This window comes from Theropithecus gelada, chromosome 16, assembly GCF_003255815.1.
Source record: "Theropithecus gelada isolate Dixy chromosome 16, Tgel_1.0, whole genome shotgun sequence".
Taxonomy (NCBI): Eukaryota; Metazoa; Chordata; class Mammalia; order Primates; family Cercopithecidae; genus Theropithecus; species Theropithecus gelada.
Window position 1 is genome coordinate 70,524,006 of NC_037684.1, and position 19,230 is coordinate 70,543,235.

At 40.9% G+C, this 19,230-nt stretch overlaps 1 protein-coding gene across 1 annotated transcript in view; it reads left to right on the top strand.

Moving 5' to 3' along the window:
- LOC112609845 (protoheme IX farnesyltransferase, mitochondrial) overlaps positions 1 to 19,230 on the top strand; it is a 140,490-nt gene that overhangs the window by 106,865 nt on the left and 14,395 nt on the right. Inside the window, exon 6 of the mRNA XM_025363005.1 lies at positions 17,266 to 17,498. Within this exon, the coding sequence (XP_025218790.1) occupies positions 17,266 to 17,498 (233 nt within the window). The remainder of the gene's footprint in view (positions 1 to 17,265; positions 17,499 to 19,230) is intronic.

Genomic DNA, 19,230 nt, shown 5'->3' on the forward strand with positions numbered 1-19,230 from the left:
GCAACCCTGACCATATTACTTAACTTCTCTGAGGCTCTATTTCCTCACCTATAAAATGAGGATCGTGCCTTCCACCTCACAGAGTTATGTGAGAAAACGACTGTTCTCATAAAGCCATCAGTAAATGATACTGTTGTCATCATTGTTACTACTTTTTTCAGAACTGTGTCCTGAGCATCTCTGGATGTAACGCTCTGTGCTAAATGCTGGAATATGACCAGCGTGACCTGATCCCTGCCTTCATTCCAGTCCAGTGGGGAAGGTAGAACATGAGCCAGTGAACAGATGAACTCTAAAACATCATTCTAGGTGGGCATCAATGGTACCAAGGAAAGAGACAGAATGATAATACAGAACAACTGGGAGAGAGCACTCCAGAGCAGGAAGGCACTGGGAGGGAGTGGATTGGAGTTGAGATCTGAAGGAGAGTGATGCGGAGATCTGGGGGAACACACGGTGGCTAGAGTGGGCTTGTACCTGACACTATAAATAGAAAGGCCAGTGTGGTGAGAACATAATGAACAAGGGGCAGGGTGGCACAAGATGAAGTCAGAAGGGCTGGAACGCCGTGCGCAGTGGGAGAAGCCAGAAATGAGTTGTACAAATGGGGCTGGTGTGACCAGATTTAGGTTAAAAGAACCCTTTAGCTGCCTGGGTAAAATAGACCATAGAATACCAGGAGAGAGACTTGGGACAGCTCCTGGCATGACTTGGTGATAGCTTGGACCAGGGTGGTCACAGCAGAAGTTCTGCTGTTACTCAGCTCAGAATTCAGGCTGGCTACCACTGGCTATCTTCTCTGAAATGTTCCCATCTCTATTACCTATGTGTATCTTCACCTTTATTACAGTGCTATAGCTCTGTCTACCTGTAATTCATTACAAGGGAGAGGAGCAAAGGAGACACTAGAACATAATCCCAGAGAAGGTGCCACTGCTTTGTTCAGTCAAATCCTCACAGCCATCACCAACAGAAATACATTTCTGTTTAGCCAGGCTGCCAATGCTTGTATTGTGAAGACAGAACAGAGTAAACCCCGCAGGGAAACTGAACCCCATAGAATTCTCCACCTCTCCTCTACTGAGAGTCTTCTTAAAGGCAGAATGGTTTGAATGCCCAGCCATCTAAATATAGTCTTTTCTTTGTTCCCTCTTTTAATTTAACTCAAATCCTAGTGAGCACAGTCATTATTTTCCAGAATTGCACATACATAACCTTCCGTGTACTTTATGGATGAGTTCAGGGGATTTTAAAGGATAATTTTGAATATAATATAGTTTCACCTTAGGGCTGACCTAAATAAATGGAATAAACTGCAGCTCTACTGTTTCAAGAAACTGAAAATGCATCTGGTCCTATTACAGCTTTGAGTGCCCGTCTTGGTGCTGCTTGCCTGCTTGTTACTGGGCTCCCTTTTGTCTATGTTGTTTCAAACGATGGAGAAAGTGACCTTGAATATATTTAATAAACAAGGAACAGTAAGATAATTGACTGTTTTTTGAAATAGTTACAGTAAAAACCCTTTACATTTTAAGCAATATAGAAATTTTCTATAAATTTCTTTTTTTTTTTGCAAATCAAAGGGGAAAATGTTTATAGCTAAAATACCATTAAAATACCATTTAATGAGAATAAAATCAATGCAATGACATTATCATTTGTTTCATCTTCCCAAGGAGAATAGAGGGGACAGTAGTTAAGTTTTAGTTATGTTGATTGCTTATGTAAAATGCTGATTCCTGCCAGCAGTCGCCAGGTGTCTCTCACACTGCTGGGAGAGGAATGTCTTGTCTTCTTCATCTGGTCGCCCACGTCACTGTTCCAGGGGCTTCTGGCACTGGTGCAAGGCAGAGCTGTGCTTCCTTGAGAGTGTGCCAGGCATTTACTTTGGTTGCTTCATTCTAGTCTGGGAGCAGACACAAAAGGGAAAAGAAAGGAAATACCATTTCCATATATCTGAGGTATCACTTATAATTAAAAAAAAAAAAAATGGTTGTCTTATCATGTTCGGGAAAATTCTGGTCTTCCTGTTTTCCTCCTATTTAAATTCATCCAAAAACTTCCAGGGACACAAGAAATTATGAGCTATTTTGACCATCCGTTCCAGAAAAGACTGTGGCCTTACAATAATTGCAAGTGGTTAATAGAAACATCCTTTTGCAGCTTCTATTTACCAAATGTAGTTCCTGTAGAAACACTTGACCCCGTGGCTTTCTGCTTTTTATGTCAGCTCTGGGGCCTTTATGATAGAATTATTTATCAGAGTCTTTAATGGCTCGGGGCCACTTGATGAACTTGAGTACGCCGTACATCACATCACTTAGGAAGCATCCCAGATGCTCATGGATAAATCTAGAGTCATGGTGCATTTGGCTAAAGAGCTGCACATGAGGAAGTCTGGAGAGAAGTGCTCCAGAGGGGTCACAATGGAGCTGTCTTAACCTCTGCTGTCAGCTTCTCACCACAGAGTTTATCCCTATTAACTTGGAGCCAGACAACTGCATCTGTTCCCCTTAGGCTGTGTCAGCACAGCCACCTCACAGCCTCAGGGACCCATGGCTTCCATTCTGGATACCCACACTGGTAAGTGGGACTTGGCAGAGGCAAAATCAAGTAGTTTGTTTCTGACACTTCTGAGCCCGTTTCTTCGCCACTTTTATATCGTCACTAGTAACTCCCTTCCCTGTACCTCTTACATATCACACAGGCAGCCGGTGTCCTTGAACGCCTTCCACTTAACAAAGCTCCATATCTGCTTGCAACACTGGCCCTAATAGGATAAATGGATTTAGTAGTTTTAGAGTGGCCAAGAGGAGGGGACGGCAGAAGAGACAAGTGGTTAAAAGTGAATGTTCCCAATATTTCTTCTAAAATATACCTCAGTTCTTCTCAGGAGGATATAAAACCAAGTGTTTTGCCCCAGCAGATTATATAGCTGCAGAGTCTAACACCTATTTTGGAATGTTTCTGGGGGTCCTTGGGACCCCTTTTCTATCTTATGGTCTTCCGTGCTGTGAGACCTGGAGACCAGCTGGCCTGAATGGAGGTTGTGGGGCCTGAGGGCTCTCCCAGCACCTCTGCCAGCCCTGCTGCCTCATTGGTTCCTTCTCTTCCGACTTCATATTTGACAGGTTGTCCTGTCTTAGACAAAAATCTATTAAATTCGCCGCTCCATCCAGTTACTCTTCTGTTTATCCTCTCTGTAGCCAGACTTCTGGAAAGAGCGGCCTGCTCACCACTTCACTAGTTACAGTTCAGCTTCCAGCCTTACTATTCATCTCTGCTTTTCTCTGTACTTTCACTGCATTTTTCTCTCTGCGTGTGGGCCCTTCCAATCCCGATCACTCTTCACTTAAATGGACTCATATCAAAATGGCAACCTCAGCCTTAACCCTTAGGTCCTCCAGCTGAGTTCCCTATCCCAACTCCAAATCTTTATGAGAGAAAATTTGATGGCTCCAGCTTGGGCCTGATAGTTCCTCCCTGGGCCATTTCCCTGGGACAAAAGAAAGGATTATGAGGACAATTAAGCATTAGGGATGGGAATGGGAGGACAAAAGTACCTAAGGCAAAGGGAGGGATCCAGGGCAGCTTCCACAGGACTTTATGTGGCACTTGGCCAGATGTGTATCTCAAGCTATGATTCTGCTTTGTAACTTTCTAGCTGTAATCCACCTCCCCAACTTTCAACACGCACGTTACGTCAAATTCTTTCTGTGTGTTATAATTAAAGCCAAAAAGATTCTTAGTATTTACCAAGTCTTATATTTTGCTTCAGAGATGTGTTTCCTAGTTCCATTAAAATTGGAGTTTCTGTTCACGTTCTCCTTGTTTTCAGAGAAGACAGAGAGATAGACACCTTTAATCTACCATCTCTTATCAAACCTGAGGTCCTTCAGACTTACATTTTTAAGGTATCTTACACATTTTTTTAGTGATATCCTTTTTGCTGGTCTATCCTAATTTAATCTTTCTTAAGGTTGTCAAGACCTACTGTTTCTTTTAAATATTTTGGAATCATATAATTATTTTCTTCAATTCATCAAGAATGTATTGATCACCTGTAATGTACAAGCACTGTCAGTTTTATTTTTATAATGCTCAAAGCTTTATAATCTGGGTGAAAAACCTAGCCACATGTATAAAATGCTTAACAGACAGCATAAGACAGCCCAGAAATATGTGTTGAATGGAATGAATAGAATGGTACAAACAAGAATTTCTCTGGAAAGTCAGACAAAGAAGAAGGACAGAGTGGACAGTGAAAGCTTCCTGCAGGCGGGGCCAGGACCGGGCCTTTCTTCTTGTTATTTCAGAGACATCTGTATTTTGATTATGTCTCTTTTGAATTATCTGTTTTCCAGCTTGGTGACGCTGACAGGGAAATAATACATGTCAGCATTAGTTTTTCCAACTTAATGGGTCAGATGACAGTGATCCATAACATGTAAGCTTTAGGTGTGGGCTGTAAGCAGGAGAGATTGCACGATAAGAGCAGAGCAAAGGGTTATTTAGAGAGGATAAATTAAAACACTTGGAATCGGGGTCAGTCAATACCTGGTTTTGAAATGAATGATGAAAATGGAGTTTTAGAAATGAAATGAATGGATTGTTTAGTTGGCATTATTAACTTAAAGAACAGGGTTTAGCTTAAGTATTATAGGGCTTTCCAGGAGACATTTTTCAAATTTACTGAGGGTTTTACCAGTAAGCACTTAAGCAAATGTAAACATTTTGTGGGCTGCAGGGGAGCTGTGGATATTATTCATCACCCAGGCACGCTAGTCTAGTAGACGGGTACCCAGCCAGGCTAAAGCTCTGCAGAGTTTCTAAGGATTGTTATGATTACTCTCTTGGTGTGTATATATTGCTAATGTAATAAGAACATAAACATTTTACAAGTATAGAAATTTCTTTTTTTTTTTTTTTTTTTTTAGTGTTAACCAGTAAAGTGGCAGGAAGAACAAATTTGGCCTCAACTTAATAATAGTGGTGTTAATGTAGAGAACTTACCCTTAAAATAAAACTACTCTCTATTAACCATGCTATGAAGAGTTCACAAAAATTTTTTGTACATACTGTGATGCTTAGTCGTTACAAAGGTTGAACAAGAGGAACGCTGCTGGGATTTTCTGAAAGTTACACTCCTCTCATCATGAGAAAAAAGAAAGCATTTGTGACTATTTTGAAGCATTGTGAGTTGTGGCAGTATTCCTAGGGATGAAGGATTCTTCTGTTCTCATCTCCCTTTTTATAACCAGAAAATACCCAGATATTCTAATAAATATGAATATGAAGAGTTAACTGTCATAGTAACTTAGTCTGTCACTTGTAGCCAATTAAAACATATGTTTTAGGAGCAAATATCTTTTACTAATAATCTAGGATCATTTTGCCTAATGTCCCTTGACTTTGATTCCTCTCTTCTCACATAAGATGATGTGAAAAGATGGGACACAATCAAATGCTGTTTTCATTGGTTGGTGTTACATGAGTGGAAGTCTCACGATAGTGTTCTCTCTTTTGCATGGTTTGTAAAGGTTCATTTGGGCACCATTCTTAAGTACAGAGAATATAAGGGCCGGGCGCGGTGGCTCAAGCCTGTAATCCCAGCACTTTGGGAGGCCGAGACGGGCGGATCACGAGGTCAGGAGATCGAGACCATCCTGGCGAACACAGTGAAACCCCATCTCTACTAAGAAATACAAAAAATAGCCGGGCGAGATGGCGGGCGCCTGTAGTCCCAGCTACTCGGGAGGCTGAGGCCGGAGAATGGCGTAAACCCGGGAGGCGGAGCTTGCAGTGAGCTGAGATCCGGCCACTGCACTCCAGCCTGGGCGACAGAGCGAGACTCCGTCTCAAAAAAAAAAAAAAAAAAAAAAAAAAGTACAGAGAATATAAAGATGAATAGTGCAGAGTCACTGCACTAAAAAAAATATGGCATAATGGGATGGGCAGGCACAGCAGCAGCTCATGTTAGTATAAGGACTAAGAAGTGCTGTGAGAACTCAGGGACAGACATGGAGACCAACCATGGGGAGGGGCTCAGGAAGGTGAGAACAGAGATAGAAAATGTCCTTGGAGGAGTTTTTTGATGTCTAAGCTGAGTCTTAGAGGATGAGTAAGAGATGCCCATACAAAAGATAGAGAGAAGTGTTTCGGGGGCAAGGGGGTCAATTCTAGGGCAAAGGAGCTAGATAGATGCACAGTTAATTAGATACCTTCACAGAACAGATCAGAGATGGCAAAATGATGGCCAACAGACCAAATCCCAAAGAGGCAATTTTTTGTTTGGCCTGCTGTGCCAACCTGGTCCTTGTAGATGTCTGCGTTTGTAAACACGGTCCCTGGCCAAAGGTCCTGGTCCCAAGGGGCAGGTAAGGAGATGGAGTCAGAGGTCAGCACCTATACCTTCAGGTAGCTGCACGTGCATGCCGCTCCCGGTCTCCAAAGCAGCAGAGATGGATAGTTTTATTTCCCAGCTTCATTCTTTATAAATTTCAAAGACTCTTTAAAATTTGTTGACCCTATTTTGTGCAGGTGAACAAAGGTATTTTTTTGATAGAGTCCTATAAATTAAAAATAAGGAGGCAGATCAGAGAATTCAACTATCTGGCTCAGTCAGGAGAAAAGAAAAGTATGTGTCTCTCACGTGGCAGGCATTGGATGTTTTGGAATCCAGGAGCAATGGAGGGATTCGGTAGGTGGTCCCTGCCCTCAAGGAATTGGAAAAACAAACTAAGAGATTGGACTACTATGCTGGAAACTCTGATTTTCATGGCTGGGACAGTAGGAATCACTTCTCCTTTAAAATCCCAGAGTCTTTGTACAAATTACCCTTAATTTAAGCTGAGTTGGTATAGCATAATTCAGGGGTCACCACGTGCCCCCCTGTGAATTCGAAGGCTGAATCTCAGTGGTCAGCAATGGGGAAGATTCATTTTGGTCTTTTTTTTTTCTTTTTTTTTTTTTATAGGCAATCTGTCTTCTCTTCCTTCTAGATTAATAAGATTCTTTCAGTCCACTTTCAAAACTCATACAGCGTAGATCTGGTTTGTTTTCTTCCTTGAAAAAAAATTGTTAATATAATACCACAATCTCTGAGCCAAACATCATGTTGCATGCCTATAATCGCAGCTACTCAGGAGGCTGAGGTGGGAGAATCACTTGTCGCCAAGAGTTTGAGCATTTTTTAGAAATGGGACCCCATTTCTTAAATAAATAAATAAATAAAAAGGTGTCCATGTGTGTGAAACCACAGTCTCCATGTTCTGAATCTAATTATGCCAAATGTATTTTCTTATATTCCTCGCATTTCTTTTAAACATGTTTTAAAATTTACTTTTCTCTTAAAATAGATTTTGTTTTCTCATTTTCTTCACAATTTCCTTAAGTTCTGAATTTGCATCAGTCGTCTGCCAGTCTACAGTATCTATAACTTGAGACATGTTCAGAAATAGAAAACTCCTAAATAAGATTCTGGGGAGACATTTTCAAAACAGTTTTCGGTAGAGACTTTCTCCAGAAACTCATTTCCAAGCTCCAGTGTGGGATTTATGCAGGAAATTAAAGTTAAATTGTCTTGGTTTGATTAAGGTTCTGCATTCTCTTTTGTTTTTGAAGAAAGGATATTTTATTTTGTAATTTCAAAATCATTTATTCTGGAGGAATGACCAAGAAGTATGAAATTAATTTTTGTCTAAACTAATTACCTGCAGAGCTGCTCAAAATATAAAGCTTTCTTGACTGAACATTTCATAGGCTTCCCTGAGACATTGCTTAACAGAAAGGCCGCGTTTCTCCAGGAAGTTATTTAAAAGTCAGGTAATTTAAATTACATTTATTAAGTGCAATACATAGGCACCAAATTAAAGCTTCTTTCTCTCTTATTTGTTCTTAATTTCTGTAGAAAATTATACTTTCGTAGAGCTATGTAAGGGCTGATGTTTAGTAAACAAAACAGTGTTATATTTAAATAGGAGAAAAAAATAATTCACAGAAATGTGTGGACCAATTTTCCCCCACTCTCAATCCATCGGTTTGTTTTCTACAGTAGCCTTGGGCGGGAAAGGCAGAAGTAGAAAAATCCCAAGCATTGATGTTCAGTAGAAAGACATCTTAATGTAAAATGTAATTCAGTTTTGTATATAAGTTTTGAAACAAATCATCATTCAACCCTCAGCATGAACCACGAACCTATTTGCATGCATGAGTGAATGAATATAAAAGAATTTTTTTGTTCAAGAAAATTACTCTTTTTCTGCCCACCCCCTATCAAATAGTGCTGTTTTTCTTATTCATACATTTATTCTGTGTTGTTGAACATTAAAACTTTTTTGCAATATTATCACACCCTGTTCAACTCTATTTCAGATTGTTCTTATATAAATTCAGTCCAGCAAGAATCACTCACAGAGATATTAATTCCTGTGTTCTTAATAAAAGGCCATTATAGCTACCAGTGCAGTGGTGCAAGAGCACCAACATTTAAAAAACATGTTTTGTATGTGATCGATCTAGCTTTTCAATATACCACTTTTTGTAATTTGGTATAATAAAATTAAATTCTAAATAAAATTAAAATTGAAGATAAAAATAGTGGTATATTCATAAGTCTTTATAAGTCTGACAAAATACATCGGGGAAACAATTTATGGCAAGTTTATCAGCCCCTCCCTCCAGGTCCATTTACATAGGTCCTTCCTATTTAAATTATTCTGTCTCATTTCATCTGTTCTTTCTTGTAGCTGACTTTACAATTGGAGAGTTCATAGTACTTACATGTATTTGTTTAAGGTCTGTCTTCCTTTCTAGACTAAACTCTTCTTGCTTTGTTCACTGCGGTACAGCCACACTTAGCATAGTGACTGACTCTCTAGGCAATGAGAAATTTTAATGAATGAATGAATGAATGAACAAGTCAACACTATATGCTCATTTAACAAGCACTTTTTAAGTGCTTTATTTACATCATTGTATTTAATTCTTAAGACAACTCTATAAAATACCTCCCATCTTACAGATGAAGAATCTAAGGCCAACAGATGAAATAATTTGCTCAAGATCACATGACTAAACAAGTCAAAACCCACCTTCCCTATTGTCTTTTTATTGAGCCTTTTTACCTAAGCAAGTTTGCCTTGAGTTTCAGTCTTGCCACTGAAAGAGCCCTACTACACCCTTTCAGGTGAGGAAACCAAGGACCAGAGAGGTTAAATAAGTTGCCCACTTTTAAATAACTAGCTAACATCAGAGTCAGAACTAGAATGCAGGCCACCTGATCCTACTCAGCATGCTTAGTTATGCCAACATGAGGAAACCAGAATATAACACTAATAATAAAAAGTATTAAGGTATTTTTAAAGCATGTTTCCTATGAAAAATCCCAACAGTTGGAATAGTAGAGTGAGTACAGTGGACCCTCGACATACTCATGGCCCAAAATCAACAATTATCAAGACTTTTACTACACTTGCTTCATCTTGCCCTTTAAGTACTTTTAATGATCAAAACACTTGTAGCTGTATGATTAAATTAAAACAAAGTAGATAGTGCAGGCAAGTCAGAAGTCTAAGGATATATCCAACGTTCCTCTGCTAATTGATAACAGAGCTAGTTCACAGCCCTCTGTTCTTCCACTGCAACATGCCAAGAGGCATATAATGAAAGACAACTGAAAGTGGGTGACCTAACCAGGCCTGCCACAGTCGGCACTGGAGTGGAGCGGTTTATGTTGACTCAGCATATGTAGCTTGGCCAGATGGGGACCAGCATCACATTTGTAATGGTATAGTAGTTATCAAATCTCAGAGAGCTTCCAGACCACAGGGATTCCTAACAAGTTCCCAGGTGATGCTGATGGTCCAGGAGCCACACTTAGAATCATGATGTGGAGGATCTACCTGGAAATTCCAATGAGGCCTTCTTTCCTAAGGTAACTGAGTCCAGAGATGCCAAAGGAGGCCAGCTTAGCCTTTCTCCTCCTTATCTTGCTTCTAGAAACCAGATGTCAGGGTAACACTTGAACTGGAAGCAAACTGCTAAGGAATTTAAATGATAAAAAGGAGTAAAAGGACTAATAAAAAAGAAACATATTTCACAAAAAATTTAAATATTGAATAAATTATGAAAGGAGAAAACTCAGGTGTGTGTGTGTATATGTGTGTGTCTCCAGGCTTGGGGTGCTTTCGAAAATCCGTCTAGGAATGGGAAGAGCAGATGGTTTTTGTTTGTTTGTTTTATCAAAGGCTAAATGGTATGATTAGGAGAAAACGTATATAGAGTAATTGACCTAAAATAACAAGAAATCAGTCCTTGACATAATAGTGTTTGAGATCGCTGAGATTTAGCTCTGACCACATTTTGTGAGCACTAAGGCAGAAAATCATAGTTGTGTTTAACTGAGATGAAAAATGAACACTCTTTTCTAACCCTTTTCTATCTAAAAGATAGATCTCTTGATTAAAACAGCTAAACTTCAACAACCTGAATATAACCATGATATTTAAAGATTTCATGGTAAATCAAACTTAATAACCCACATATCATTTGCTGTGTTCTCTCTTTATTCCAAACCCATTATTATTGCTTGTCCTCTTTCTACATACAGTTCCAAAGAGAATCCTTTACTCTTTTTTTACTGAGGTCTCATTATATACAAATATTCTAAAGAAAATCCTGTCGTTACCCCTTTATTTACCTTTTTTCTTCTGCCTTATTTCAAATAAGAGGTCAAGTAATTTGCAAAGATATGTAAAATGTGACAAAATAGTCCAGAAAAAGAAGACTAAGGAGAGGCAAAGTGGAGCCAAGAATAATAGAACTAAAAGTGGAAACCACGATCACCCTCGTGTCATTAGACCAAAGAGCCATTCAGTGGGAGAGGAGGGCCCGCTCTCTGCTGGTCTAATGTGCTCCACCAATGCATTTTAGGAAATCTGGAAGATAGATTAAAGATATAAGCTAGCTGAAGGCTGTTTCTCTCAACGAAGCATTTGATAAAAATTATGTGGTGGTGTGCCCATGATTCTTCTTCCTTTAAAATGCCTAACTTGAGCCTCTCTTGGGAGGTGAATTAAACAAATGCTTGTCTCTCTTTGCTGACTTTCACATGGCAGGCAGAGTAATCCTTCTAAAAAGCAGATCTGATCATTTTCTTCCCCTTTTTAAAAACTAGAAGACTTCACTGAGTCTGCATTTGCCCAGAGATCTCTGTATGTGGCCTTCCTAATTTCTGTGTTCCCTTGATACCTCCTACCCTCATTCTGCTCTCCAGATAGGTGGAACATAAACTTGCCATTCTTCTCCCCTTTGGCCCTCTCACATGCCGTTCCCACTGCCTGCAACTCCCCTCTCCACCCTTTCCGCCCATCTCCCACCCATCCATCAGGTCTCAGTTTAAACATCACTTCTTCCTAGAAACACACCCTGTCCACCACCCAGCATAAACTAGGTTAGGTGTCCCTGACTGCCCTGTGTTCCACTTGCTGTGCCACACGTGCTTGCCTTTGCCCACTAAACTGACCACCACTACAGCATCAGTCCCCCAGGACAAGGACCACACCTGTCTTGCTTACCATATTATATCCAGTTGTTTTGATTTCAGGGAATGCAGTATCAGGCTATGTGCATAATGGAGTAAACTGAAGGTGCTCTTAAGCCCACAGGAGGCTACTCCCAGGTGTTGGCATCCCAACTCAAGACTCTGGCCACCCCAGGCCCTCAGCAGACCCAGGAAAGAAGAGGCTCAGCAAGTTATATTACACCAGTGTGCCCCACATACAGTTGGGAGACTCTGGGTTACACCGAAAAGCCAACAAATGAGCCTGAGTATAGATCCTGTTTCCAAGTTATTTTACTTGCCTTGAGTCTCAGTTTCTCATTGCTGAAATGAGGTAACGCTATCTCAGTAAACTTGTCTTATTTGTTAATTTTAAGGTTTTTTTTTTTTTTTTTTTTTTTTTTTTTTAAGAAACTCAATACTGTTTTTTAATCCTATGGGCAAATTTTATTTTTTGTTTTGGTTTGTTTTTAATGCCACACCTAGTGTTGATACAGGTTCTAGGAGATGGTGCTCTCACATAGTGCTGGTGGGAGTGTCAACTTGTGTGCAGACTCCCTGGAGTACAGCCTGGCAGTACATGTCAAAATCCCTACAACATGTGCATATCATCTGACTTCGCAGTTTCACATCTAGGAATTTGTCTTCAGAATTTCTCCTAACCAGAGCTGTGAACAAAAGTCTACCCATAAGATATTTATCCCAGCATCCTTTTTGATTTTTAAAAATGGAAAAAGACTGAACATCTAAAAAAAAAAAAAGTATATTGGTTGAATTAATTGTGGTGTATCCAAAGAATAAGCCACTATGTGTTATAAATATTAATGATGATGATTAAAATATATATTTAATAGCCTGGGGAAATTATTAAGATATATTGAAATGAATCAGGGAATAAAACCGCAATTTAGCATATTCTCAATTTTTTTAAGTAGTTATATCATTGGAAAAAGGCTGGGAAGATATCAACTAGTATGTTTCTCTGAATAACTCATTAAGAATTTCTTCTTTGTGATTTTCTGGAGTTGCCAATTTTCTGAATTGGATGTATATCACTTTTGTTATAAATGTTTTAGGAAAAATGAAACATAAGAGGAAAAATAAATTTCACACAGTTTGCAATTGGAATACCTTTGCCCATAACACAAGAAAGCTCTGAAGTGCACCGATTCAGGGCTCCTCATGCCAGGAGGGGATGGGTTCCTTCAGGTACCTGGATGCTGAGAGTACTCATGGCATCCTGGGTAAAGAGCTTCATTTTCGTTTGCATGGCCTGTCAACCTACCCAGTTCTCATTCATGGCCTTGTGCACACTGATATAAATACCAAAATTGAGCCACGTCATTTTCTCTGATTTTAACAAAGGTCAGAAACTAAACTTTACACAAAATGGCCTATCTCAATAAATTAAATTCATGTGTGCTTTTCTAAAAGGGCTTTTCATAACACTAATACCTTTGAATCCAACTGGCCTCCACAGAACTTGGAGAAGGAATAAACAACCTTCTTCAATTTTTTTTTTTTAAACACAAGGGCCAATTCAGGGAAAAATAAAATGTTTATCAGCCACCACATTTTTCTCTCTCCCAAAATAAAGCTAGTTTTTTAGAGTCTCATAGGAAAAAAAAAAAAAAAATCTGTTCTTATAAGCTATAAATTACCTTATTGGAAGAACAACATTATAATATGTGTACTGCTTTTTAGCCATTTCAGTTTCCTTTCTGGGTATATGGGAGACGTAACAATACACAGGTATCTTTGTAATCTTTCATCTGGAAATTAATATTGTGTGCCATGTTGGGAAGGTAGATGATCCCAGGTAATATGATATATGAGGGAACTTCAAAAAGTTTATGGAAAAAAAATAGAATTAAAAGATTAACATTTAAAAGAAAAAAAAAAACTTATTTCTCAACCTAATCTCCATCAAGGTCAAGACACTTTCGTAAGCAATGATACCAGCCATTTAGTCTATCTGTAAAGAACTCACAGAGTCCTGGGAATTTAACCATATCAAAGCTTTCTTTTTTACGTTATTAACTGAAGAGAAATGGATTCCCTTTAAAGACTTTTTAAGATTAGGAAACAAAAAGAAGGCAGAAGGAGCCAAACCAGGATGGTGAAGTGGATGCTTAATGATTTCCCATCCAAATGCTCACAAGGTTGCCCGTGTTTGATGAGAGGAATGAGCAGGAACATTGTTGTGGTGGAGAAGGACTCTCTGGGGAAGCCTTCCCAGTCATTTTTCTGCTAAAGCCTTGCTAATTTTTTTCGAAACACTCTCATAATAAGTAGATGTTATTGCTCTTTAGCCCTCTGGAAAGGAATCAAGCAAAATGCTTTCAGCATCCCAAAACACTATGGCCATGAGCTTTGCTCTTGATCTCTCTGCTTTTTCTTTGACTGGACCACTGGCACCTCTTGGTAGCCATTGCTTTGATTGTCTTTGTGTTCATGATTGTAGTGGTAAAGCCATGTTTCACCTCCTGTTATATATTCTTTTTTTTTTTTTTTTTTGAGACAGAGTCTTGCTCAATTGCCCAGGCTGGAGTGCAGTGGTGCGATCTCGGCTCACTGCAAGCTCCGCCTCCCGGGCTCATGCCATTCTCCTGCCTCAGTCTCCCAAGTAGCTGGGACTACAGGCACCCACCGCCACGCCTGGCTAATTTTTTGTATTTTTAGTAGAGACAGGGTTTCACCGTGTTAGCCAGGATGATCTCGATCTCCTGACTTCGTGATCCGCCCGCCTCGGCCTCCCAAAATGCTGGGATTACAGGCGTGAGCCACCGCGCCCGGCTCTTCTTTTTTTTTTTTTTTTCCTGAAGAAATGCTTCAGGATCTTGATCTCATTTGTTTAAAATTTCCATTGAAAGCCCTGCTCTTGTCTGCAGCCAATCTGGGTGCAACGGTTTTGGCACCCACTGAGTGGAAAGTTAGCTCAACTTTAATTTTTCCATCAGAATTGTGTGAGCTATACCAATTGAGATGTCTATGGTATTGGTTGTTGTTTCTACTGTTAACCGTTGGTCCACTTAAATTAGGGCATGACAAAGATTCATTTTTTCCTCACAAATTAATGTGGATGGTTTGCAGCTGTGGACTTTAATCTTCAGCATCATCTGTTCTTAAACAAGTTATCCATTTGTAAACTGCTGATCTGCGGGGGCATTGTCCCCATAAACTTCTTATAAAGAATCAATGATTTCACTGTTCTTCCATCCAAACGTTAGCATAAATTTGATATTTGTTCTTGCTTCTGTTTTAGCAGAATTCATGTTGCTTTGATAAGGGCTCTTTTCAAACTGATGTCTTATCCTTCTTAGTGCCTCAAACTAGATCCTGTTCAGTCATGTTATAACAAGTTAGTATGAGTTTGTTTTGGTGCAAAAAATTTTTGAAATCCATGCATAGTCTTTTCATAATATGCATTTTCCATGAACTTTTTGAAGTCCCCTTATTTATCTCCACCTTAGAAAATGTGTTTCAGCAGTTGGTGAGGGATACAGTTGAGGAACAAATAGGAAACTGAGGGATGGAAGAGATAGAGACAAGGAATGCATGTGGTCTACTCCATCAGGATGCTTGGCTTTGAAGAGTGTTGAGGCAAGAGGGGTATTACCTTGGGGGAAATATGAAGAAAGTAATTTATTTGATGCTGGAGGTTAATAGACAGTAGATATAAAAGATAAAAGATAGATTAGGGAGGAGATTAAATAAAAACAGTTTAATCTTTAAAAGGAGTGAAGACAGCCTCTTCTGAAATGGGAGAAAGGAAGTAAATCTGAGGGCATTTGTCACTGTTGTATAAGAGGGAAGGGCATCTGTTAAGGCGTCTTGGGAGCTAGAGTGAACCTGGAGCCTTGAGAAGGCAGGAGAGGGTTAAAATTGCCACTATAAGGAACGAAAATGGAAATCAGCCCTGGCTAAGCACCCGCACTGTTAAGCCATCCCTTGAAATGGGGCCAGTTAGTATGAGTGTAGGGCTTTCCCAGCAGGAGCAGAGACAGTAGGTTATTGAGCAGATCCAGGGTAGGAATGTTGGATGGAAAAGGCAGAGTGGATTATTGAGGGTACCTGAGTGAGTGTTGTGGAAGTAACTGACCACAGGGTTCAGAAGAGATGGCCCAGGAACAGGTGGATGGAAATGCCCCCTCAGGGCAGAACATGCACTCGGAAGTCTCTCAGCTGTAATTTGTGGTTCTTCTGTCACAAGCACCTTGACAGCAACATAGCCCTTGTATTTTCTCACTTTTCCATAAAATTCCCATTCTGTTGGTTCACTCTTTGCGCACAGTGGTTGCAGGCCTGATAGGAAAGAGTCAGGCCTGGCCCCCATAGCAGAGTGGTAGAGTGGTAGCCAGAATTCTCCAGCAAGTCACTACTCGCTTTCATATTCTGTTGCCCTGACTTCATTCAGTACTGTAGTTCCAGCTGCTGGGCTCTCCCCTGACTCCCTCCCAGCTGAATTCTAACTCGTCATAATTCTACAAGTTAGTCTTTTTCCTGGAGGGGCCGTCTCATAGATACAGACCTTCTCTCCTGCCATGGGAACACTGCAGCCCTGTGCATAGAAGGGTATCATCTCACATGTGTGCACGTAGGGTAAAGACTGCCTCTTTAGGGAATTGGCTGTTTTTAAAACCAGAGCACCCTAGAAGCTGCACACTGGTGACTCTTGCTTGCCAAGAAGCGCGTTGTGGAATCTGTAATCCAGCAGGGTCACTGAACACTACACAAACATACCTTATTCAGAAGTGGAATCATGGCTTCTGCTAGGAGAAGGCAGGCTTGAGAAACCTCCTTAGGTTTCTCAAGAAAGAATAAATAAACATGCATATAAGCAGGAACTAGTAGATCCAATTTATCTAGACTCTCAAAAAGCCTTTCACAAGATTCCATACAAAGTCTACTTTTAGAAGTTGGCTCTTTTGAGCAACAGGCTTATAATAATCATTATCGTTGTAGAGTTTTAGATGATGGGTTTCATTTACATAAATAACATTGTGCGACCTCCCCTTGAAAATCCCGTGTCCATAAGTCACATTACGGCACCAGTACTACACAACGGCCACCTGGTGTTTACTGTTATTGGGAACCGGTAATGCTGAGCCTGTAATTCATTACAGACATTGTAATGATGGCAGTCAGAGGCACACCGTTGTTACTCATGATCACTAATTAAGTGATGTTATAATGAAGTATAAATACAGGGGGAGAACTGCTTCCAGAATTCAGGTTCTATTTTCTGCTCAAATCTTCCAATATTGTGTTTGAAGTGGTTTGCTCATGACTAAATATAAAATGGAACACTGTGCAGAGGAGGCATTGTCTCAGTCAGGCTTCACTTCAACCCTAGGAGGAAGAGAGGATCATTTCTCTTGTAGAGAGGAGTCAGTGAAACCTAGCTGTCTTATAGCCAGGAAGGGACACAACCTATATGCATCCAGAACTCTCTAACCCTGACTCTCTTAACCACTTTACTCTTAGCCAGCAAAATCAAGAAGAGCAGCCAGAGCTCCCACAAACATATTCTGTCTTATTGTAAGTTTGTTTCATAAAGAGGATTCCCCATATCCAGGAATAAGCCAGATCAGTACTGCCTCTACTGGATGAGTGGATTATTTGCACTTTGTCAGTGCCGATTCTAGGTAGTGTGATTGAGTTGCGTCGGAGATGATCACTCCATGTTCTCTGCTCTTTTCCAGCCCGTTGCTAGCTGTGTCCTTTGCCACTTGTTGTGCTGTTCCGGGAGTTGCCATTCTGACCTGGGGGGTGAATCCACTCACAGGAGCCCTGGGGCTCTTCAATATTTTTCTGTATACCTGCTGCTACACACCACTGAAGAGGATCAGCATTGTCAACACATGGGTCGGAGCCGTGGTTGGGGCCATCCCGCCTGTCATGGGCTGGACAGCGGCCACGGGCAGCCTCGGTGCTGGTAAGTATTCCGCGGTGTGGAGTCTCACATGAGCACACTCTGGTCAAGGAGGCATTTCCTCCCCGAGCTGTCGTACTTGGTTCGGTTCCACTTCATCCCACACTAATTCTTTTGGCAAATGTGCTGATGCCGCAGACTGAAATTCTGTGGACGCAGAGTCAAGGGAGACCATGTCATCGTGGCTGGTGGGTGGACATGACATACACTTTCCCTTGTAGGGAATGACTAGGAGAAAACAAACGAAAGAGTGCTGCCTGCCTGTGACTACAGGTGGATAAAGAAAGTACCTGAAGCCACGATGAAAATCACAAACCAAGCTAGGACTAACCAATTCATGGGGCGGGGAGAAGGTATCTGGATCCGACCTCCAGTCGCCCATCAAAGGGGTGTCATCTCACGAGCCAGCCTCTTGTGTTCTCCTCTTATGAAAGGGTAGATTATTTTCATTAGTTTCTAATTTATTTTTATATGATTTGCTTAAATTGTTCATACTGTCTACAATAAAACCATTGAAAGATTTCTACATTTTTTTTGATGGTATGTCACAACTAAATTTGTGGGGTGAAAATAGCTCATTTTTACCATCTGTAAGGGAAGTTTCACAGTCTAATTAGTCAAGTAATTAGTATTTTTGACCGACACTTAGGAAGGAAGTGGTGAGGTTTCCTGCAATATATGTAAGTACATATTTTTCACATGAGAGATCAAAAGGCAGTTGACCATAAACCGTTACCCTGTAAGCCACATTTCTGAAACTTTTCATAAAAGCTCTTACACTCCAATTTGGCAGGCTTACAAATGTGATTACACCTTTACCATGATTGTCTCTTAGAATGGTTTTAATATCCTGTAAAGGTCGGATTTTAATGAATCTACAAATATCATATTCTAAAGCGTATGTGCTTGTGTGTTCTCTGATAAACCTAAAACCAGAGCCCCACCCACGTGGGAGGCAGTGTCAGCAAAGCAGTGGTGAGCAAGGAAGCCAGCAGCGCTGCCTGGATTGGGAGCCCGACCCCACCACTCATGAGCTGTGTGCATCCTTCACGGCTGAACTCAGCCTCCTTCTGCCACTGTCTCCTCATCTCCCATGTGGGGCTAATAGTCTTCTCCCCTCCTGGAGTCACTGTGAGGATGAAACGAGTTGTTATTTGTAAAGTGCTGGACCATGGCGAGGGCTCAATTTGGGACCCGTATGCTGTTGTTATCAATCAGGAGTCCTCCTTCATACAGTGGAGGGACTGGCACAGATCAGGAACTGGAAGATTTTGTTTGGTTTGTAAACTGAGCAATGCAGCTTTGTCCTCTGGCTGTTATTTTGAAGACTGAGGCGCCTGCAGGCCTGGTGGGAAAGAGTGCTGGGGTCCTTTTGTGAGGTTTGGATTGGGAAAGAGAAGCGAGGGTTTAAAGCCCGGGCTTGGCATCCCTAGGCTAGACGACATCTGCATGTTCACCCTGGTTTATAGTTGACCTTCACAGAGCACACCTGCACACCACCAGCCCTCCCGCTCCCAGTCATGTTCCTCTTCCTTAGTTCCACCTGGAGCTCATCTGACTTGACCCCAACTCCCTCTCCCCCTTAACGCAAGTGTCCTCTTCCCTCTTATTCCCCTCAAGCCTTTGTAGTGATTGTGCAGACATTTGAGGTGGAGACCATGACAGACAGTGCGGAACTGCCTAAGCTGTGCATGGGGAGTATCCCCGTCCTCAAGGGTGTAGCCCCACTTCAGCA